This window comes from Mchenga conophoros, linkage group LG20, assembly GCF_057382185.1.
Source record: "Mchenga conophoros isolate Kocher_MC1m ecotype Shallow Benthic linkage group LG20, M_conophoros_male_GT1.1, whole genome shotgun sequence".
Classification (NCBI taxonomy): Eukaryota; Metazoa; Chordata; class Actinopteri; order Cichliformes; family Cichlidae; genus Mchenga; species Mchenga conophoros.
In genome coordinates this window covers 14,026,126-14,050,038 of record NC_140545.1, presented here as the reverse complement: position 1 = coordinate 14,050,038, position 23,913 = coordinate 14,026,126, and the positions used below count along the sequence as shown (strand labels likewise).

General features: G+C 38.7%; 1 protein-coding gene across 1 annotated transcript in view; it reads right to left on the bottom strand.

Annotated features, from left to right (window-relative positions):
* Positions 1 to 287: 287 nt before the first annotated feature.
* LOC146550502 (LHFPL tetraspan subfamily member 4 protein-like) overlaps positions 288 to 23,913 on the bottom strand; it is a 37,607-nt gene continuing 13,981 nt past the window's right edge. The window contains exons 2-4 of the mRNA XM_085259389.1: positions 11,228 to 11,464; positions 7,253 to 7,269; positions 288 to 5,416 (exon numbers count right to left, since the gene is read on the bottom strand). Of these exons, the coding sequence (XP_085115515.1) occupies positions 5,363 to 5,416; positions 7,253 to 7,269; positions 11,228 to 11,464 (308 nt within the window). The 3' untranslated portion in view covers positions 288 to 5,362. The remainder of the gene's footprint in view (positions 5,417 to 7,252; positions 7,270 to 11,227; positions 11,465 to 23,913) is intronic.

Sequence of the window (23,913 nt, the reverse complement as noted above, 5' to 3'; positions counted from 1 at the left end):
TCAGGCTATGCCACCCTCTTCGTGTGCATCTGTGTGCAGTGGCTCTGTGTGATATTATTGGTTGTGTGACTCACCCTGAACACTACAGCAGAGCCGGGTGCACTAGCGTGTGGCTGTTAATTACATAAATAGTCCTATTTCAGCCAGAACTTTATGCACAGTGATGGATCTAGGCCTCAGGACTCTGTCTGGGAGGTGTGTGAGGCTGTATGCGGAAGAACAGTGTTTACTGCTCTGCTTTACATCCGTATGCTAAAAAACAGTCTACTGATCCAGCTGGGACAGTATTTTTTGAATGTAAAATATTTTTATTCGACCTTCTCAAAATGTGTTTCAATAACAGAAATTGTCATCATGGTGAGTTGGAATACTATTCACAAATAGGAATTCATTCAACATTATAATTTTTTAAATCAAAATCAGCATGTCATCATAATCCAAGAAAACAACAAGCCTCTTTCACAGTCTGCCCACTTGGCCACCATCAAGCAACCCTATAAACAGATTTTTGTACATGTTTGGGTGTTGAAATTTCAACAAGCAGTCATCTGTTAGTAACACGAAACTGAGTCTGAGATGTTAAGCCTGATGTGACCAAACAACAATCATCATACATCATACTGAAATACACTGAAAGTAAAGCATAACAGAAAGGAAAGAGTCTGTAGTTAACACATAAAACAAAGATCTCTTCAGAAATACTTGACAAATATCAGTATATCATTCTTTTGTTATACAAAACCAAAATCAGGTGTTTCTCTTTTTTTTTTTTTCATTTTCATGGTAACACATGATCATTGATGGTATTTTGGCAACATCTGCATTTCAGGAGTTAACAGAACTATTATCATAACATAAGTCACTGGACATTACTCATCTTTGCCCCTGTCCCATCCCACCCCCAAACACGATGTCTTTATACATGATGTTACATGATAAAAAGATGATGAAATCATTGACATAGAAATGGCATTTACATAATCCACAAAGCTTTCATTTGTGGCCAGAGATTGGAAATGACTTGTCATTGACTCTTTTATTAGCTTTTCATTCTTTTTCATGTCTTTAGATGATGTAATCGAAGACTGAGGTGAATTCAGTCCAATCGCACATTGGAAAAAACCAACCAACCAAACAAAACAAAAAAACAACAACAACAAATTTTTAAATATCAAAATGTTTCCCCAAAGCAAGGTAAATAACTGGGGAAAACTAGCCAATATTATTTTAGCTATAATTCTTTGACTTGAAACTGAATTGATCTCAAATCTGCAATAAAACCCACCTAACTTCAGAGCTCAGTCTGAGTATGTAGTCTTCAGTAGAAAAAACTACAGTGTCACTACTTGTTTTGCTGGTTCTGCACCACATCTGAATTAAATCAAGAGTTCTTAGAGGCACCTGAAGTGGTACAAATATGTGCTCATCAAGGTTAAGGTATTGTCAGTTCCTTGTTAAGGTATATTTTCAGTTCATTGTCAAGTTCTCAGGAACAGAGTATCCGGAGAAGAGACCAGACCATTGATCACGCAGGTAATGATGCTTGGAAGCCTGACTCGACCATTTAGGCCTCAGGGTTTTTTTTTTCTTCCCGTGCTCTTTTTCTTTATGTAGATTTGTCGTTACATACATCCTGGGCCTGTGAAAGTATTCCCAAATGAGAGATGCACGCTATAGGAGATATTTAAATCCCAATATATACTGCATGAGAGACATTACTGCCTGCTTTATGCAAACTTTAGATACAAAAAAAGCATTCTGGTTCTCTCAAATGATCACACACATATAAAAAGCAAACATATATGTTTTGCTATACCAAATGAATGAGGTCTCTTTCAATCATTTGCATTGTTTTTTTTTTTCTTTTTCTCGTACAGTTACTTCATGGTTAAAGTGAAAGAAACGTTTCTTGAATGAGGGCCCAGCACTTCTAGCCCGGGTGGGTGATCAATATAGGCCAAAGGGTCTGTGCAGAGCCTGCGTGGACAGCATCATTAGAATCAGCATAAGGGCTGTTGTCATATTGTCTTAAAGGCCCAGCTTGGAAAACCGGCACTATTCTACTTTAAACTCTACTAACAAGGGATGCAGCTGAGCAATGCGTCATTTAAACTTTGACCTCATCTTAAGTCCATCAATGAAAAGACTTTAATCGCATATTTGACTTGCTTGTGTTTGATCGTTTCCACTTGAGCCTTTAATACAGTACTGTGTACACAGCTTCCTGAGAGTTAGCTAGCTACCATTCTAACAAAAAACACTACAGTCTAGCTATCTGCTCATTATATAGTGATAACATACCCAGGATAACCTATTGAGCTGATCTCAAACCCATATTGGGCATCTTCCCGTAACTCATTCCACAATTGTGATAGTTTAATTAAAATTCTTAGCTGTAATGGCATAGTCTGATTTTTGAATCGCATTCTTTTACTGGTCCACAGTGATTGTGTTAGCAATGCATCCCTAACAGAGCATAACATGAATTCTAATTAACTATAATACAGTATAATGTGCCCCTCACTAGGCTGTACTTTGGCCTTGTGGTGGATGAATTGCTCCCTCAAATAGAATCAGTTACTTCGTGGGGTTTACATTATGATCTTAAAAGGGCAAAGCGTGCCAATATCTCATCTGAAACAATTACCCATGTGCAGAGCTAATTCTATTCTTGTCGTGACTTGAGCCAGGCTTTACGAGGTTCATTTACAGTATGTCAGCCTCAAGTGCTGCTCTGAGAGGGATAAGAGCCCCACGGTGCCTTGGATTACAGCAGCTTGCTTTATCATTCGTTGCAACTGCAGCTTGTCACGCTAGAATCCCACTTGTCGCTGGTATCATGACAATCGGTGTCACTGATGCAGACAAATCAATTGGCTATAGCTTGTGGAAGCTATAACAGCGCACACGGGTACAGTTGTGAGTCACAACTCAACAGCTCAAACCCGAGTACTGAATGCTCTTGCAGATGAAACAGATTCATGTCTTTAAAATCAGGAGACTACAGACTTCCTCGGTTATCACAAAAATTGGCAAAGGATTCATCGCTATACACATGATAGTTTTTAAGTTGCTGGTGTAGCAATGATCACTGTCATACATGTGTCACCATGGATAACAACCAATGACACTTGCGTGTCTAGTGCTACATCAAGTTACTCTGTTGGAGGGACAAAATCAGGGTGGGGTTGGTGACACGTCACGGTAACAATGTTACATGGACAATACTTTCTTTTTGGACAGTGGAGCTCGGAATAGTGATCATTGTAACATTGTAACTAATTTGCTGATCCCAATATGACTGTTCTCAAAGGGCCTCAGCAAGAATCATTTATAGACAGCAGACTGAACACACATCTTGTTATTAAATTTACAAACATGGTATTAGTTTGCTTGTCTTGCACTTGCCCACAGGGACCCGCACAGATTCTTCTTAGAGACCACATGGACTCTACTATAAAAGTTCCTTGCGTGAGGGCCATTATTACAGAAGGGCACAGCATCCATAAAAAAAATCAAAAAACTGGAGCTTTCATCTTATAAATGTGATCTACTGTCTCAAGCAGTCATCATTCTACTTCAGAGAACAGGGCAAAGGCAACATCTGTCCTACATATGCTTAAATTTCAATACTTGTTTTTTCAAAAAAACCAAATTAGCCTTTTTTTTGCTTAGCAGAATTACGATTTATTAGAATTATTTAAGAAATCTTGATGATTTTCTTGCCAGTTCTAAATTGTTGCTGCCATATCAAAGTAAGATTTAACTGTAGATGATTTTTTCTCTCATAAGATAAGCTCTCCATATTTTCTCAGATGCATGGACAAACATATGTTATGTTTGAATTTGGCCAATATTTTATGGAAGAACAGGAAGTGCCTTGGTGGGATTTTAATCGTAAACTCTCTACTACGAAAATCCTGGATGCAGCCCTTCCCAGAATGACAAGAGTTTTAAATCTTTGCTGTCTAACAGCCCTGTTAAGACTTAATGGTCTGAAGTGTTTTAGTACTCTTTAAAGTCTTTTTCTTTTATTCATTTGTTTATTTTTTTTTGCTGGGATTGTGACCCTCCTATCGGTCCTATGGCTACTACAAAACAGTGTTGTTTATTAAAAGAGGCATATAAGTGACATCACCTTTTTAACATTGCACCACATGGGGCCAGCAGTCCTACAGTCATATTCATGCAGCCTTAAGACATCTGTAGAGTAAACTCATCACTGTATGCTGGAGCCATAAACTGGAGTAAACTGCACACTGGAGAAGGGGATCGTGGGATAGCGCGAGGAGAAAAAAAAAAGATTAACTCTGAATAGACAGCTGCTGTTAAGTTAAACAGCTTAAAATGTACACCATACTCAATGGGGACATACTACAACAAGGGGCTTCTGTTGAGGCCATGCTAATGCAAGGGATGTGTCTCATTTCCTGTGCCATTAAAAAAGAAATCAAAGTGACCATACATGATCACTTTGATTCACGTTGCTCTGCTTCTCTGGTGAATATTTAGCTCAGGAATCCGTTTTTTAAGCCCATCTGTAGCTTCAGAAGGGAGGAGTCAAAGAAACACAATGAATTTGCACATACTCTGATGCTCTTCCAGCACGAGGAACACTGAAACCAAGGGTAGAAATACTATACGCAAATGCATTAGAGTCAGATGAGGTTTTGTTGTCGGCTGTTGTTGTCAGCAGTAATGTTATATACATCGTTAAGTATGTACAGTAGAGAATCTCCCAGAGATGTTAGGTTCTGTAAAGCTGCAATGGGGTACTCCTCTAAATTTCTCACATTTTAAAGTCCTTAGATGAAGAGCCATACGAGTCCCTGTTGAAGTGTTTTAAATATTTAATAATGGACTTGCTGCCATATTGCGAGTCTCCACTCTACCAGTGTGTGAGGAGTATTGAGAATCTGCTCTCTGAAAGCTATGAATGGACACAACACACAAACTCAACATTGGTAAATAGCAATAAGTCAAATTAACCACAGTAAAATCATAAATGGGCATTATGGTTCTTCATCTTAAGGATTGAACTTTTCACCAAAAAATCAAGACTTTAAATACAGTAAAGTTTTTTTTCTTTTTTTTTCTTTTTTACATCATAAAGGTATTCATTGAGAAAGTGTTAAATGCACTGTACAACCTTGTATAATTTTTTTTTTCCAAAATATAGTTTATCCCAGTGTGGTTGGTTGTTGTTGTTGTTGTTGTTGTTTTTTATCTTACAGAATCCTGTACACTTGGTGTCTGCATTGAGATTGGGTGATATCCTGATCATTGGAGAGGAGAGACAAGAGAAGAGAAGAAGAGAAGGGCAGAAAGAGAAGAACAGAGAAAGAGAAGTTGTCCAGTGCCCTCAGTGAAGACGCTGTACTCCGTATCGTGGCTCTCTTCTGTCCCGCACCTCAATCTGAAGGAAACAACACAGAGGCTTCATTACTGTGCTCAAAAGGAATGAAGCTATGGGTGAGATTTATAGGTGAAATCAAAGTTATTAACGGTGTGGGCAGGAGTGTAAAAAAACATAAAGCAGAAAATAACCTTTGTGAAACAGTTTTGTGGCTTGGAGTTTAAGCAAAGACTTGTTAAAATTGAGAGTCTTGATGTATTAAATGCAGTAATGTTTAACAGCACTAAAAGCATACTACTACTACTGAGCAACATTGTGGAAAGCTTCTCTTTTAACCTTTCTTCTATTGCAACAGCCCATCAACTTTGTTGAACAATAATATTATATGTAAAAGTTCTTACAAGATTTATTTAAATTTTTAACCCTTTAAAGCCTGAATCATGAAATAATTGCCCCAAAATTCAAATTGTTTGAAAATAGTGTTTATTTAACCTTCTTTTGCTTAATTCTTTTTACACTGATGATGTTGATGTCCCCAAAATTGGCAAAAAACTGTATGTATCATATATGATACACTAGGCCAGCGGTCTCCAACCTTTTTTGCGCCACGGACCGGAACAAAATAAAACTAGTACCGGTATCGAAAAAAAGAAGATCTATTCATAACACACGTGAAAAGACCCAGGAAAACTGAGTAAACGATAAAAACGATAACAAAATAAAGCTGAAAACCGATAAAAACCCTGAAAACCATACATTTCACACCTGAGCCTCAACTCTCGCGGCCCGGTACCAAACGACTCACAGACTGGTACCGGTCCGAGGCCCGGGGGTTGGGGACCGCTGCACTAGGCGTTAAAGGGTTAACTAAACTTTTAAGGTAATTTTGGAAACACTAAAACTAGACCTGTGGGCTTTTAGGGCTATCGTGGTAAACCTATATTCACAGAAAACAATGTCATCAATAATAATAATAATAATAGTAATAAATACTAAAGATTATTATTATAAAATAATTTGTGTCTAAATGTACCATTTCTTTACATTGCAGTAGTAGTGTACTGTGTGGTTGCCACTAAATTCCCAGGAAAACCTCGACCTGTCTCACATTTTTATGTGGAGAGTTCAGCTGATAAAAAGAAAGAGTCAGAAGCCGTTTGAATCTTTTACCTTTGGTTTAAAACTGTTTTGAATAAGCCCACAGAGCTGTAAACCACATGATTCCTTGTTTTTTGGAGAATAAGCACTGGATTGTTTCAACTGTGTTTCAATAAGTCTAATTAGATTCAATTTAAGGTTAGATTTAATCCTACTTTGTGTTTTACACATTTTGAACATTTCACAGCTTTTTAAGATATTTATGGTGTTTTTCACTCCAAAGTCAGCGTTTCTGTTTGAGGTTAGCAGGGAGGTTTTTGTTTAGAAACTGGACAGCAAAATGAACAGTATATAAACTGGGAGTACTTTTTTTTTACTGGTTAATCTGGTAAAAGCAAAGTGAAATGGTTTTACCAGATTAACCAGTAAAAATGTGTTTGGTTCAGTTTGTGTAGGTTGAAGTTTGTCAAGGCGAAGAGCATCAGGAGATTCTGGTGTATAACTATGAATCAGCTACCTACACAAAAAGAAACTGTGCTGAACTTTTTAAATATTCCTGTGAGAAATATCCAACAGAGTTTAATATTTAAATGATTCAAACTTAGAATACCTAACCTAAACTTGAACTGACATAAGCTCTGCTGCTCGATCAACTAAAAACAAATATTTATAGTGAAATAATAAAAGTAATTTTTAAAAATGAACTGTTTTCTCAAATATTACCAGTGACAATTCTTTATTAGGAGATATATTCTTCAGACATAACGCACATTAAATGTATAAAGAAACTCGACTTACCCTTGACACTGCAAAATCTGCAAGGACAGAAAAGAACAATAGTGTTGGCGTAAACACAGTGGGGCAGGAAAAAGTGCATTTGTGCATTGAGTGAATATGCTTATGTAAGTATGAGCTAAGCTAAGGTCACCACTTACAAACAAACAAAAAGGGCACAAACAGAAGGTCATTCATTTACTATCGATGTCTGTGCCACGTCCACGTTTTCTTTTTATGAAACTGTTATTAAACGACTGAGATATTGTGATGCGGTAAACTGAGCAGGTTTTAAACTAAATGTTTCAAAACAAAAACCTAAACTTACTCTTGGACTCTACAAAAGTAGCTTTGCATGATTGTTAGTATGGAGATGCTCAGTTCATCCTCTGTCTGAAACAAGCTGCTTTAAGGCACTTTTATTCTTATTCATTTTACTCTTTTTGTGTAAAAAGAGCTTTGTGGGTAATTTTAATCACTTTAATATGCAGTTAAGAAACCCGATGGTTGGGTTAATGTTGAAGGATAATAGGGCTTCTATAATGATCAAACAAGAAAGCTTATTTCATTTAAATTTAAGAATTGTATCCAGCTCAAAATTTGGTAACTCAACTCTGTGTTCTGTATTTCCTTGAAAATAAAAAGTTAGTTTCTCTTTATTTACTAACCCTAACTCCAGGAATACCACAACATGGTACGAAGTGCTTTACTCAAGAGAGAACAAAAAATATGAACAACATAGATACAGATCTACTCCCCTCCAATGGCGAGCACTCCAATAGTTTCTCAGAAACAGGGAATTTTGAGAAAACAAGTGAATCAGCCAATAATTCACAAACTGAAGTGCAGGCTGCAGGGGGATTTTTTTTAAATTCCTCCTTCTTGACTTCTATTCAGTTTTTTTTATTTGCATATTTCAGAACATCAGCAGTGATAGCCAGAGTAAATACAAAATGCAGTTTTTAAATGATGATTTTACTTAAGGACAAAAAAAAAGAAATATCTAAATCTATTTGATCCTATGTGAAAAAGTAAACTTGGGAATGTGACCTCTGGCAGTGAGTCTTTCACAGTGCCGTGACCCACTCTCTGCAGCACCGACTCTTTGTTTTAATTCAGCTACTTTGAAGGAACGGTCACGACGAGGTTTGGATAACTTTTCCCTTTAATTAATGAAATTGTCATTTAAATACTTCATATGGTAGTACTTTGACTTTGATGTAGTTACTCAGGTTATCTTTGTCTAATACTAAATTTGTTTGACAAATATGTAAAACAAACAAACAAAAAAAAAAAACAGACCAAAAATAAGAAACCAGGAAGGGGACAAATAGTTTTTCACAGCATATGATAATATTTTCATCTTCATTAAGCCAGCGGAGGCTTTGTATTAAACCAAGATTGAGATTCAAAGTTATCAGGCCTGGAGATACTGGAGAAGCTTCTAACACCCAAGCAAACTGTAACTCATATTTATGCCAGTAAATCATTTTCAAAGTGTGCACTGTATATGTAAACATAACCCTTAAATAGGCTTATTATTGATCCAGTTTTCCCGTTGTACAACTCAATTTATTTTGTCACATGTATAGCCAACAAAGAGTCCCATGGTCTGTTCCCAGGCTATAATCTACAGGGACATTTTTTCTTTTATGAAAGAATGTGCGTGACAAGAGAAACTTTACTCTGCTGGTGAAGCATTAGAAGCATTAAATGGGTAAAATCACTAAAACTGTCAGTGAGGTTAATCAGATAAGAAGAGAAAGACACGCCCACGCACTGGAATATCTCCAGTTACCATGGAAACCATCATGGAGATAGATCATCAGAGAACCAAGACATCTTATGTCACTATTCTCTCTCTTTATCTCTCAGTCTCTTCCTCTCCCCTCCTCCTCTCTCCTTTACTCCTTTACTCGTGCTCCCTGTCTCTGTGTCGCTCACACTCTCGTCCACCGTTACAGATCGTCTTCTTTCTGCCTGTCTCTCTATTTTCTGTGTGTGGGATCGAATCAAACACGTAAACCTTATTTAAGGACATTTAATAAAATGTTTTACAATATCTTTTACTCTTCCCCCCTTCATCTCTGCCTTCTGCTGTTCCTTCCCTCCTCTTCCTCTCTTTTCATACAGCTGAAACAATGCGATTTGAGTGTCCTGATGCAACATCATGCAAACTGTCAGAAATCCTCTGGAGGACTTGCTCCCACTCTTAAATTCAGCACTGAATGCAATTTGGCTGAAGATACTTAGGTCAGGTTGGAGTGCACTCATTTTTCAGCAGGACAAATTTCATGTTAATGGACAAAAAAAGCCCTAAAAATGAGATTTGGAGAAAAAACAACTGCCTTTCCTAACTCACCTTTTGAGTTGATTTACTTTTATGAACTACGCTACATGTGTTTGTTTTTCTTTGTAGGTTTTACAGTAATGGGGTTTAAAGAGTTGCAACTGGAGAAGAAAGATTGGATAAAATCAGCTAATAACTGTATTACAGTGAAATAAATTACGTTTTTTGATTAAACTTGGAAAAGTAGTTATCAAAGATCAGCAGGTTTAAAATGAAAAGTTGCGCTTTGAGTTACAGTAACAATGATACTCTGTGTTTAAGTGTTAGGAGAGTGACTATTGCCTTCGGTTGATAGAATTGATTAAACAGTGGTTTTCTGCATTTTATAATAAGATTTAAATATTAGCATAACGGGCTAACAAGTTAGCTAGAAAACTGCCATTATTCCTAACAGGATCTTACTAAGTTAACTGTATGGACTGTATTGTACATAATTGGCTTGTGGCCATCGCTGTATTCATTTTTGTTTTGTTTTTTAAGAATAATTACTAATAATTACTTACTGGTGTAGAAGCTGACTAAGAAAACAAAGGCAATGAATACCAATTTGAAAGCAAGTTGTTAATCATATGAGTGATACTTAAATTATACCCTGCTTTATTATCTATTTTATTCTGAATCAGACTATAATTTAAAGAACAAACATTGTCTTACTATACTGATAATAGCCTATGCATGTGTGTGTATATATATATATATATATATATATATATATATATATATATATATATGCATATGTACCGGCATCGTAACATATAGGATTATAATAATGTGATTATAATCACATGTTATGATAATATAATTATTAGTATCAATATTTATTTTAAAAACTGTAATTATAATTCCAAATTCCTTTGATTTTCCTATTCATCACCCCCCTGTGAATCCACTGTTAGGTTCTCCGTTTGCGTCACCTGCATGTAATTACACAGTCACAAATATTTGTACCTGCAGTGGAATTTTCTTTGAGTCACCATGTAATATGGTATAATGAATTTCAAAAAGAAGTCTGCAGGCGGTGTGTTAAATAAGACTAGAAATAAGCTTTATGTTTACAACTATAGGAGCCCCCACTGATGGCTATTAGAACAAATGGAAGTTTAATACGCTTTTGCACTGGCTTCAATTTCAGAGGCCATCTTTTTATAAAAGGTCTCTCTTGCAGCAAGCATACTGGGTGGACGGTTAGCACTACCAGATTTGATGCATTCAGCTCAGACATGTTTCCAGTCTTACCCCATAGTTATTCATTATTACTATTTTCTCAAAGTCAGGATTACGATAGATTTTTTAACCATTTCTAAATTCAGTAAATGCAGTAAAAGAATACCTGGATAGAAATACACACAATGGATCATTATTAGTCAAGGATTGGCTTTCTTGGAGTCTGAAAGTCAATACTATTGAAGCAGTTTGGGATCATCTTGACTGAGATTGGAAGAAAAGGCAGCCAACATCTAAAAAGAGCTTTGAATGTTCTTTAAGTAGCCATCCTGAAGACTGTTTCTTAAAGTCTACTTAAAGGAATGAGAAGAAAGCTTGCCTAAGAGAGTTTAGAAAATAAATGAAATAATTTAGTGAAAGACATGTTGTCTTTAGTTCAAATGAATCCTTTTTAAAGCACTGCTCTTCATTATTCCTTTACTTACCCTTGTTGTCTGTTTGCAGATCATCAAGATAGAAATCCGTCTGCCGGTTGCCCAGGACAAAGGCCAAGAAGGAGAGAATGAGGGCATCCAGGATTCCCATGATGGCCAGCATGTAAGCCCAGCGTACAGAGCAGTCACCCAGGGAGTATTTTCCTGTCTGCTCCCCGCACATGTCACGGATCACCTCGGCGTCCCATCCATCGGGGAAGATCATGCAACCCAGCACGAGGCACACTCCTGCAGAGGACAAAGAGGTTAACAGACTTTAAATGGCAACATGGATCGATTTGGTAAGTTTACAAAGAGATGTAAAAGCAGGAGAAAAAGATACTACTAACCTATACTAACTCTCTCATGTCTGGATCTAGAACTAAGTGGTATCACCGTCTGTTTGCATCCTAAGAGTTTGTTGAAATGTTGGTGTGTCACATGTGCATACATGCAAAAGAGCATGTGAAACTTTTGCTTGGAGACTGATCTGGAATACCATTTTGTGCACTTCCGAGATCCTGAACTTGCAAACTTGCAAAACAAAATGTTTGCAAGTCCAACAAAGAAGAAATTGAAGTTCCATTTGTTAGATCCATATTTCACATGTGTTGCGATAAACTTATAAGATTACTAAAATCTGACAGTCTGCAGGCATCTTAAAGAACATCATAAGGTTTGAAATGAATTCATGTTAAAGCCTCATTTGAGTTGTGCTCCATCAATAGCAGTCTTATGTTAAAATGTAATTTTAAGACACAACTTTCTGCCTACGAGCAAATTGGGAGATCAAATGATGCAATAATGTGGTTAATCACCACCCACATCCCTGATGTGTTTAGTGTGCCTAATAGTGTTATTACGCTCACTGATGCCTGTTTCATCCAGCTGGACCAGTTTGGTGGGTGGGATAATCATGGAAATGTCATCTCCCGTACCTGGTTACAGCACTAGATTTAATTACTTTTAAGACCACATGGGACTTAAAAAAAAGCTTTCCACTAAACTTTTAAATACATTTTTGGACTTTCATTAACTGTTCCACCTTTAATGAACTATTCTTCCTTAATGGGTAAGCATTCATAGCGTACTCAGTCAGCCAGTCAGCAGCCATTGATCACTGCTTATCAGTAAAACAATATTTGTCATTTAAATGTAGTTTTATTTCTGCATACATTACAAAAGAATCCGTTAATGACAGAGAGTGGCTTCACAGTGTATTGGTTAGCACATTTGTTTAACGAGCAAAAGGTTCCTGGTTCCTGGGAGGAAACGTAAATTGCTCTGGGGTTGTGTGACGAGCTGGCGGGGGGGGGGGCTGGCACTGAGAGAGTGGAACAATGGAGTCCATAGCCTGTGTACATTCACCATGAGACAATTGAGAGAGGGGAGGAATTTAAAATGTACAATCACTCCAGAAAATCTGAAAGCCCAGACACAAGGGAGAATATGCAATGCACACGCACTCAGATGCACACACATAATACCAAGCCCTCTAGCGAAAGACACACATATATATCTTCAGTGCTACAACAAAAATGGTAATCTATACTTTACACCTCAGCTCATTCATCAAAGTGAGTATCACTGAGGGAGCTGATTGTGCCATATTTCTTGCTCACCAGCACTGTTTAAATAGCAGTCAGTCTGTGCCCAAGGGGCTGTAAGTAAAGCATTGGGCTCCACTGGGAGATGGGGAACATACATGGCAGACGTCACACTGGATCTTCATTTCAGACCAGACGTGTCTTTTCCACGGGCAACATCACTTGTGATACACACGAAAAGTCAGACAAATCCGGCTGAGTCTGTGATTATTACGCTTCGTTCCAATACATGTTGAAACGATTTAGCGTCTGGAGCTCAATTGGTGTGCATATTTGAATATTTTATTACTGTGAATATCTGTGTGTGCCTCGTGTGCACCACTGAAGGATGCTGGGCACCGTTCAAGCACTGTGGCTGCTGTGTTTGAATGGTACCCAGTCAAATCTGTGCACACAGTCACACACAGATCATAGAGGATAATAGCACCAGATTGTGCTTCTCAATATGTAAGACCCAGTCTTTGCTTCTAGGCATCAAGTTGTCCACACTCATAAAGGTCAATGCACCTTTCTGAATGTGGACATTTGCTTAGTAACCTGCACAGTAATACAAAGTGTGGTACATAATGCTGGTAAGCTTGTGAGCTGGAGTTTTGGAATCTAAATATGTACTAAAAGTTTTTCAAGCTTTCAGATATTAGTCAGTCCACACCTTTTACTTGAGAGGTTGGAGTGGTTCTTATCAGGTTTTTGAGTAGCATGGGTGTCAACTTTGTACTATGGCAATTAAAAAAAAACTACTTGAATCAAAATACATGCTTATAGGATCCAAACTGTACCATCTAGTCTGCAGTCAACCAGGATTGTGTGAAGGGCTGATAACTGCTAAGGAGACCTCACATATTTGTCTGTTTGCTGACTTCTTTTTAGTATTGTTGGTTTGGAAAGGCCACAATTCAGTGTGTGCAAAGTAAAAAATAGACTGAAGAAACACCCTTCAACCATGAAGTGATTACTGATGCCACATAGTTTCACTTGCACAGTTCACTTGCATTTCTACAGCGCCTCAGCCCTATACACTGTAACGTAAAGACCCTAAAGCATTCAAGAGAAACCCCAACAATCAGACGATGCCTTATGAGCAAGCACTTGGTGACAGTGGGATGAAAAAACTACCAAAGGACTCTGCATGTTTGCTGGTGGCAACAGCAAAAACACAATCAGCTGTTCTGATTAGAGCATAAACAAGTAATCCACTACTTGTTGGGACAGTAAAACCAAATTATTTTTAAACTCTATTGTCATAATACAAAAAATTAATATATAAGTACTGCACACCACACATTGTTTTTCTGTGTCTGAAAGAAAAAATATCGGCCAATTGATCAGATTTTGAAATAGCAAAGCAAATACCGGCTAATCTTAAGGAGCCTATATCAGTCGGGCTCTAAGTAATCTGAATGAAGAGAATATACAGCATGTTTTTAAAAAAAGAACTGATGCATCGTACTTACTTAAAGCAAGCTAAACTCACCCAGTACAGTTTGGTGCACTGTTCAATGTTGGTAGGTAGGTGGGAGAAGGTAAGACCTTTTAGCAAAAGTGTGGCTATTTCCTGGAAGCACTACCTACAGCGCCCACTCACATCCTGGGCCTTATGACCTCAGGAAATCACATGATAGGGTGGGGCTAGGTTTCACAATGAGTTCACCCGAAACTGATTGTGACCTACACCCGTTTTTACACCTTGGCTCGTGTGATTAGGTAGAGGATCATTAGGGGGTTCATTGTCCCTCTTGGGGGGACACTCCCATAGGGCTTAAATCTGGGACGCTCCACCATTTGACCTTAGAACTGAAGAAGCTTCTCGGATGAGAGGTGAAACGTCTTCAAGCAACTTAAAGAAATCCAGACGCTCTTCTTTCCAAGCTCCTTAGACTACATACAAGCAACACAATGAGCTTTTCCATCTTTTTTGAGACAGCTTAGTGTATAAAAATGGTCAGGAAAACACGGGTCTCAGACTAAAATGTTGAAGTTTTTCTAATGGGAAAGGGTAAATATAAAATATTCAGTTTGGTAAAACAATACAACTTAGAGGGTTCTAAAACGAATTCCACCAAAAGATGTGGTTTTCTAAAATGTCATGAAGGTGATTGATCTGAGTATATTAAAGCCACATCCATTAGTCATTTGGTTGAACCCTGTCACATTAGGGATTCCCTCTGAAGATCCTGCTTTTTATATACTGGCAATCCATCATGAGAATATGGTGGGTGGTGAACTCACAGCAACAGATGAGGGATGATATGAGATTAGTCACCACCTCTCTGTGTAAACATACAAACACAAGGAGTCCTATTTTGAGCTGAAATTTATGCCATTTAAAAATGTGACCGCTCCTCTGACAGAATGATTGCAGGCGTAATGGGGGAATGTAATGAGAAAGAATATAATGAGGATAACACAGTAAGTAATGAGAGAATTGAAGAGCAAAGGAAGTAATCATCGTGGGAAATCACCACGTTATTAGCTTCTTTTATGGCCTTTATGCAAAATATTAACATAGATGAGGAATGGTAAAATCATTAACTGAGTAATGAGTGTCAGGTAACATGTTTTATGGATTTTTGATGAATGTTCCCCATCTGGTTGGAAACACCTTTGAAGTTATTGAGTGTGGGCTTTTTAGAAACATGGCTTGGAGAGCCTGACGGGCACCATACTTGAGCCTCATGGCAACTCATTAACTAGCCCATTTCCCTCTGTAATACATGTTATTTGTTTACCACTTAAAGTTTATTTGTGCTGTAAGCAATTATCAAAACTTTTTTTAATCTAATATTTTGGCAGGAAATTAAATATTATCTCATCTCGTGTTATGCCTTACTATAATTCAGCGTTTACAATCATTGCTTAAGACATTGGCTTGGTCAGTAATTTTAAATCTACAGTAGCCAAAGTTATTGCTTTGAGTCCTAATAACCATGCAACATAAATGTAGGAAATGCTCCAGCAGGAGAGCATCCACCTTTGCTTTACTAACTGTGACAACGAGGACACGGCATTCTCATTGGCTACTGACTTATGATTGACAATCGTTAGCCAGTGAGGGCGGATAATTCTTCTGTCCAACTAATAATGACCTTTCTTGTTTGTTTTGTTTGTTCAGTAAGATCTGAAACTACCAGCTGAGACCATAAACTCATCAGGACAGTGTTTACTAAGGTAACAGGTCAATGAAGCCGAAGGCTGTTTCCCCATTGAGCAGGCTTGGCCAACTCCAGGCATGTAGGGCCGGTGTCCTGCAGGTTTCAGATATCACCCTGGGTCTACACACCTGAATCAAATGATTAGTTCATTACCAGGCCTCTGGAGAACTTCAAAACATGTTGAGGAGGTAATTTAGCCATTTAAATGGCTGTGATGAACAAGGACACATCTAAAACCTGCAGGACACTGGCCCTCGAGGCCTGGGTTTGGACACTACTGCCATAAACTTCAATACAACCACAAGTATTTTTACAGCAAGAGGAGTCGCCCTCTACTGGCTATTAAAAACAATGTAGGTTTAAAAGATTTTTGCTTTGGCTTCACTTTTCAAACCCAAAGTACAAAACAAACCTGCTAAAATGTACATCTTTTATTCTGTCTGTGGATTTTACATTTGTTTCCTTGATTGGTTCTCATTGTTGCCTTGAGTTTACCTTTGCCTTACTAAATGTTTAGTAAAGCCTTGATTATATTGTGTTCTGGACATAGATGGCTGAGTAATGTAATGTACTTAGTGTATTAAAGTCCCATCCATTAGCCATTTTGGTTGAACCCTGTTTGCAGAGCAAACAGTTGTTTTCCTTTAACTCTGCGGCTTGCTTTCTCCATTTGAATTCAAGTGAATGTGCACATTTCATCAAAGTTGCAACATGAACTCTGAGAATTACAACATGAGATAATCTCTGTGCTCATTTTTCTTTTGCATTACAATGAAATGCTATGTTTCCAACCCATGCAAGAGCACAACAGAGGACTAAAAGTTGTGAACTGATTCACAATTTCCAACTTACATAACAAATGCTCACAAATTGCTTTTGTGAGCATGGACAAGAATGACTGCATGCTGTGACTTGCAACATCTTTTTGGCGTGTTTAACTCTTTGATGCTGGGACCAGGTTATTACTAACAAAACAAATGTAGCATTATGCTTTCAGTTAGATCAGATTTGGGGGAGCTAAAGCTATTTCACTGCATTGTGATTACTTTTATGCACTAGCAGATTGCTGTACTCACCAGTAGTTTGCATGGAAGACATGAGTTTGTAGGCAAACACTCTCCAGAATCATGAATTCTTCATACAGACAATGTGAAAGATTATCGAAGCTTGTTGAAAAAACGGATATCCATAACTTGAAATTTAGTCTCTGAAATTTCGAAATCCCTAAAAAATTTATTTTCAAAGTTTTTGAGTTAGCTCTCCCAAACAAGAATCTCTGTGAAGGATGTGATTTCCTTGTTAACCAGTAGCAGTTGGCGCAGACACATTTGGGTAGTAACAATATCAGTGAGTTACCAATGTATTGCAAAAGTGAACACATTGGTGCCAGGTTCTTCAGCTTTGAATGCGATGATAACTGCAAACAAGGTGTCAATGTGTTTATGTGGAACTGTTGGACAGCTGATGCCTTCCGCCTTCTGCTTCAGCTTCGTTGTCACAAGGAAATTATATACTTTCACAGAGCTGACTGGTAGAGCTAACTCGAAATTTTGGATGAGTTTTTTTTTTCTGTGGCTGTAATGAGCCTCCATAAAAGATTGATGTAGCTCCCAGATTTGACAAGTGACGCCACTGCAAAAGTGCCCTAAATATGCATTCTTTTTAATGTCTACAAGGGCAAAACCTGCTGATCTCAGTGAATTCATGTTTCTGATGAGTTTATTATACATTTGTACATTTTTATGCATTCAGTGTATGCTGACTGGCTGACTTGTTATTGAGTTTGTTAGCCAATGGCTGTGCGGCATCGTGGTGTGATCTGTACCATCTGGTTTCTAAAGAGCACAATGACAAAAGTGAAAAACACCAAGCTTGAGCCTTAATAACAGGACTTTACAATAAATTATGGAGGATTCCCCATCTAGCATACTACCTATGATGGAGACGGACCCACATTTGTTTCGCACTTAATAATGTTTTTTCTTTGGTTTGGTTTTTAATAGACTGAAGGTTAGCGGCATAGATGAGATTTAGTTCAGTTTCACCTAAAATATGTAACCTCTCATCATGTAATGCATTTTCTTTCTAAATCAAGCCTCTATTCAAATGTATTTAGTAACTTGTGTTGTTAACATACTCAGATGTAGTTGAGTTCAGCAAAACGTGCAAGCGCATGCACCGTTTAAAGCAGGGGTCCCCAACTCCAGGCCTTGAGGGTCGTTGTCCCTCAGGTTTTAGATCTCACCCTGGGTCAACACACCTGAATCAAAAGATTATTTCATTACCAGGCCTCTGGAGAACTGCAAGACATGTTGAGGAGGTAATTTAGCCATTTGAATCAGATGTGATGGATCACGGACACATCTAAAAACTGCAGGACACTGGCCCTCGAGGCCTGGAGTTGGGGACCCCCGGTTTAAAGCATCAGGAACTCCGCAGCAAAGTGTTCAGCACAGTACACGCTGGATAAAAAACCCCATTTCTTTGTGAATAGCATTCTAGTATGACAGCAACGATCATGTGGCATGTACTCTCTGTGCACTCTCCTCTATCTCCCCTTTTTCTTTCATCTTCAACTCAAGCCTTTAAGTGGGCACCAGCAGGCTAAAAATAACCCCCACCTTCCCACAACCCAAGAAAAGCCCTTTGAAGTTGTTGGGGTTTTTCCTCTTCCTTCCTCCCCTCCACTCTCTCAAGACACTGCATTCTGAACTTGGAAGGAAGGAACTTCAAAGGCAACAAGCGGAGGGATCGAACAGAGAAGGCGGATGGGAAGGAGGCGAGAAGAACAGAGTTGATGAGTGAAAGAATAAAAAAAATCAAGTCGCATGGCTACTGAAGCTTCACTCCATGTCTTATGTCATTCCCCCCCATCTCAGTTCATCACCTCCTGTCACTTCTTTTCAGCTCAGCATTCACAGCCAATCAGCTGTTAGGAGGCATCAAAGCAGATCAAACCAGGGAAGACAATTGGAAATGCACCACCTGGATATGATTGTGATCCAGCTCATTAAAAAGACCGTGAATCATTTTTATTTTTAGTGTCTAAAGATATTTATAGGCTTGTTACGTAACAGTTTTGTCAGACTGTCTTATCTACAATCTTCACGGATTCTTTCTTCATTCTCGACAGCCCAAAATGATTATATAAGTCCTCTAAAATTACCATGAGTGTGCTAAATATAAATGTGTGTGTGAAGTAATTTTGACTTGAGTAGTTATAGGCTAAACACCACCATCACATGGTTGTGACATCATCCAACACCCTTTTACTCCTTAGCCATACAAGGCTGATGGGGTATTGTCATTACCCCACAGAGCGGGTGGGAGGGCGGCATGGACACTCAGGGTGGGGAATGCGATAACTTGCCATGTAGGTGACGTAGGATTTTGAAATTGATATCATAGGTGTATCTGCTAGGACCCTGAGGGGTAGAACTGGCGGTCACCAGTATTTTTAAATTTTTTTATTCTTAAGCATTGCTTTATAAGGAAATTGGAAGGTACAGCTGATGTGTTTAATTGGAGATAATTTATCTGAATGTTAAGAGCGTGACCACACCTCGTACACTCCTTTTCCAGTTCTCCATCTATACACAACTCCCCTTCACTGCAAGCGGTTTGTTCTCTTTTTGTTGCCCCACCCTCCCTCCCTTCTAAAATTCATTCCCTTCTCATTAGTACATGGGACTCATACTTACTCCAACTGCCATTATCTACTAGAAATGCTGTTAAATCTTAATGAGAATGTGGTGCTAGCTAGATCAGAGGGCGATTACAAGCTTGTTTTGTTTCGCATTTGTTTCACAAGTTACCACACACACTGGGGCCAAGAAAAGGTGAGAATATGTTTGCTATTTTCTGATAGTTTGGCTTATGGGTGGCCAGTGGTCCATGTTTTGAGTTTACAGTAGAGGCAGTGGATAACCACAACTTGTAGTTAAACGAGTGACATCATCCATTGGTTTCTGCATGTCATATTGGATGAATTCAGTGATTCAGTCATATTTGAACCAGTAGCCCTACCAATGGGAAGGTCAGTGGACGATTACCCAGCTACAGCACTCTACATGTCAAAGTATCCTTGGGTAAAATACTGAACCCTGATTTGCCCCCAGTGTATCTGTTGGAGTGTGTGTGTGTGAGTGTACTTAGGCATAGGAAAAAAGTGTTTAAATCAGGGATGTCAAACTCCTTTTACTCCACGGCCCACATATGTGGCACTTTGGTCTTAAGTGGGCCAGACCAGTGAAACTGCTGTTTCTGTCAGTAGTTTAACTGCACATTTAATCTCTGAGATATCTCACTATAAGAAGAAGAAGAAGTTTCAACAGTATGTCTCAGTTTTCTCTTAATAATGAAGAAATCCTTTTGGAGTTAATGAAAGAAATCTGTCAGCACAGCTCTTTGGCCTTAAACTGAAAGAACTGAATTTTTTAAATTATGGAAAAAATTCTAATAGCCAAACTGTCCTGTAATTATAAAGCGGAAAGATTTTGTAACACGTAAAAAAAAAAAAAATAATAATAATAATATGGTAATGAAGAAACAGGAACTCTTCTGTCAGATAACCGTTTATCTATTGCTATATTACTCTGGTGTAGTGTGAATGGCTGTGGGGGAGGTCTTTGTCAGTGTGACAAGCTGTAAAATACATAAAGTTAAAAGTTCAAAATGTATTTTCCAAAGCCATCCAGTGGCCATCCAGTGACTGAAGTCTTTGCCGGGCTGTTTCTGGGCCCCAGGCCTTATGTTTGACACCTAGGCCGAAATGAATGTGTCGTTACGAAGGGAAAACTGTCCATCGAGGCCAAAACAACATTTTTTCGGACCAGATTTAAAAACGCTGTTTAGTTGGCTATTTTAACATATCCTGTATGGACAAAAACCCTGATCACCTGCACATAACATCAAGAGGAACTCCTCAGCCATGGAAAACCATGCCATATAGCATAGTCTATGGAGATTGTCTCTCTTTTAGAGGAACCCTTGAGTGGGTATTGGGGAAACTACAGGTTTTGGTCCTCAGCTTTGTCTGTTGGCTTTGTTCATCTCACTAAAACATGGTTCCTGTCATGAAACGCTGTGTGGCAGGCAGGAGATGTGGATCTAAAATGCAGGCGCTCAGACTTGAGGTGTTAACTCAAAGTCACAGCTTTATTGGCTGGCAGGAAAAAAAAACCATACAAACTAAACTAAACCGGGAAACAACAAACTAAAAACTCAAAGAGAGACACAGGGCGCTCCACACAGCATGAGGGACGACGCGACACTGACTCAGAGAAACACAGGATTTAAATACAATGGGAAGTAACGAGGGGAATGAGACACAGAAAGAGAGCACAGCTGGGAGAAATCAGAACTGACGAGACAAGGGAGCAAAGTAGGATACACATGAGACACAGACCTTCAAAGTAAAACAGGAATTAGCACAGATGCAAACTAGACTAGGGGAGACAGAGCAACTAAGAAACACAGAGGGCAGCTACTAAATACTCAGAGAACTAAACAGAATACAAGAACACCAACTAAGACACTACACTAAAGAACAAGCTGGGACAACAAAGAGAACTAAGAACATAATACAGAAAACTCAGAGGCACAAGAAACTCAAAACACTGGGTCACTGACCCAGGACCGTGACAGTTCCACTCTATATGAATTAAACTCTCTCACTTTAAGCCAGCATCCTTCCAATTGGTTGACCCTTGTGGATAGAAGGTTTAAAAGACAGGAGGCTGGAGCTTCTTCTGTGTGCCGGAGATGACCATATTATAGAGGTCCTCTCTCGCTGACATCACACAGTGCCAACAGTAGAAAGCTGTCTGAAACATGGCATTCAGAGCAGTGAGAGGCCTGAGCTAAAGAATCACATAACAGGGTCAATTTAAATATGGCGGCATAACCATTATGGTACGGATTAAGACTGCATGTTGCTGTCACTTTAAACAGTGTAACATGTTACCAGTGAGGTATGTAATGGTATAGAATTAGTTGATATGGATAACTGATATTTAAAAAACAATATCCATCAGTTATTGTTGATTAGAACTGGAAATTAGCATTACATGTACTATTATTAAATTAGTATTAGTACATAATGTTGCAATATAACAATTTAGCCATTTCGACATCCTGATGGTGCGGAAACCGTTTGAGGCGAGATACTAAAACCCCCCATAAATATTTCTAACTCCTGGCATCCATGTGGAAGCAAACCCCTGCAGTTTTCAGTCCAACGCAGAGCAGCGGAGTGGAAAGGTGTGAACATGAATGCACTGAGAGATCACCATGTCCTGTCTATAATGTAATAAAGCTGTTTGAGGTCTGCCCTTTTCTCTGCTACTGTGTCTAAACCTTGGCCTGCTGTCCTCCTATATAATGGACGGCCTGGCTTGCTGATATACAGAGCTTTTATTAGTGCTGAGACCAAGCCTGCTTTGTGTGTGTGTGTGTGTGTGTGTGTGTGTGTGTGTGTGTGTGTGTGTGTGTGTGTGTGTGTGTGACAGAGAGAGAGAGAGACTTCAGTGTTAGTATGTGGACTGCTGAGGGGGCACTTTGCAAGATGTTGCTGCCGCCAGGGTTCACTGGCCCACTTGGCACAGAGCTTTTCTTTTTTATTTCTTTCAGTTTGGTTGTTCACTGTAAATTTTCTCTGTTTTAAATTAAAAGTTGTTGCTTATGTACGCTGCATATGGTTATACGGTACCGTGTACGTAGAAATGTACACATTTTACAAAACTGTAGACTTTGTCTTAAAGATTTGTGTTTACTGAGCAGGGCAAAACAATGTGTGAGCACAATGCCCAAGTAGCCCTCATAGTAGAGCTGCCACAAACAATGATTTTGATAGTTGATTAGTCTACTAATCAGATTATGGACATAAAACGTACAGCTTATTCCACCAGCATGCATCTGCTCTTATATAACTATCATTAGCTTACAGCTTGAAGTGTTTAAGGTATGTGCTAACTAAAAATAAAGACAAGATGATAGTTTTTCTTTTTAATTTTAATGAAATTTGCAGATTGTCTCAGTGAAGATTAATAAACTCAGCTGTCTGCTCCTTGCTATCTAAAATATAACAGGACACTTCTACCATCTCACAATTCTGTTTAATCAGTTTTCTGTGTGACGTTCATTCAGCTGTGTGAAAACTATAACTTTAATCTCAGCCAAACTGATTTACTCAGGAACAAATAAAACATTGAAAAAAGCCAAACAATAAAATTTTTAAGTTATCTAAGTGACTTATATATCATGTTTAACCTGAGTAGCGAAAGATGGCGGGGATCTGAAAACGATTTGCCAGGAGTTTGTTGTTCTCGCCAGCTCTAGTGAGCCTTGAACCGCCGGCCAACTAACTATTGAGCTGGTGGGTAACAGACGTCTCTGAAAACAAGCACTTTTGCAAATATGTGGTGTCTTGATAAACCAAGCAGATATTTGAAGTTTACACAGTTACATTCTCACCTGAAAATATCTTAAAAGTTTATTTTGTGACCCAGAAAGAGTAAGAACAGTAATATCTCAACTAACTAGCTGCCGCCATTGTTGGAAACTTTAATTGGCTGGGCCGCACTATGAATTCTGGGATAGGCTGGGCCACAAAGGATGAACTCGACCCATCCTTCAAATCTTGGGAAATGAAGGACAAATTTGTCAGCTGCATTTGTCAGAGTCTTCGAATTTGGACAGTCTCCGTCGCATCGCTGTAACATAATCGGCCTACAAATGCGGCCTCAGGAGGATGCAGTCCATGAATTTGGACACAGCTACGATACCGGAGATTGCGTCTTCTTCTTTGCGGTTTAACGGCAGCTGGCATCCTTGTTCATGCAGTGCTGCCATCTTCTGTTTCAGTCCATTATTACACTCATAAATCCTACTGACAGAGGCGCCCTGGGGCTGCCCTGGGGCGCCTCTGTCAGTGCGCCCC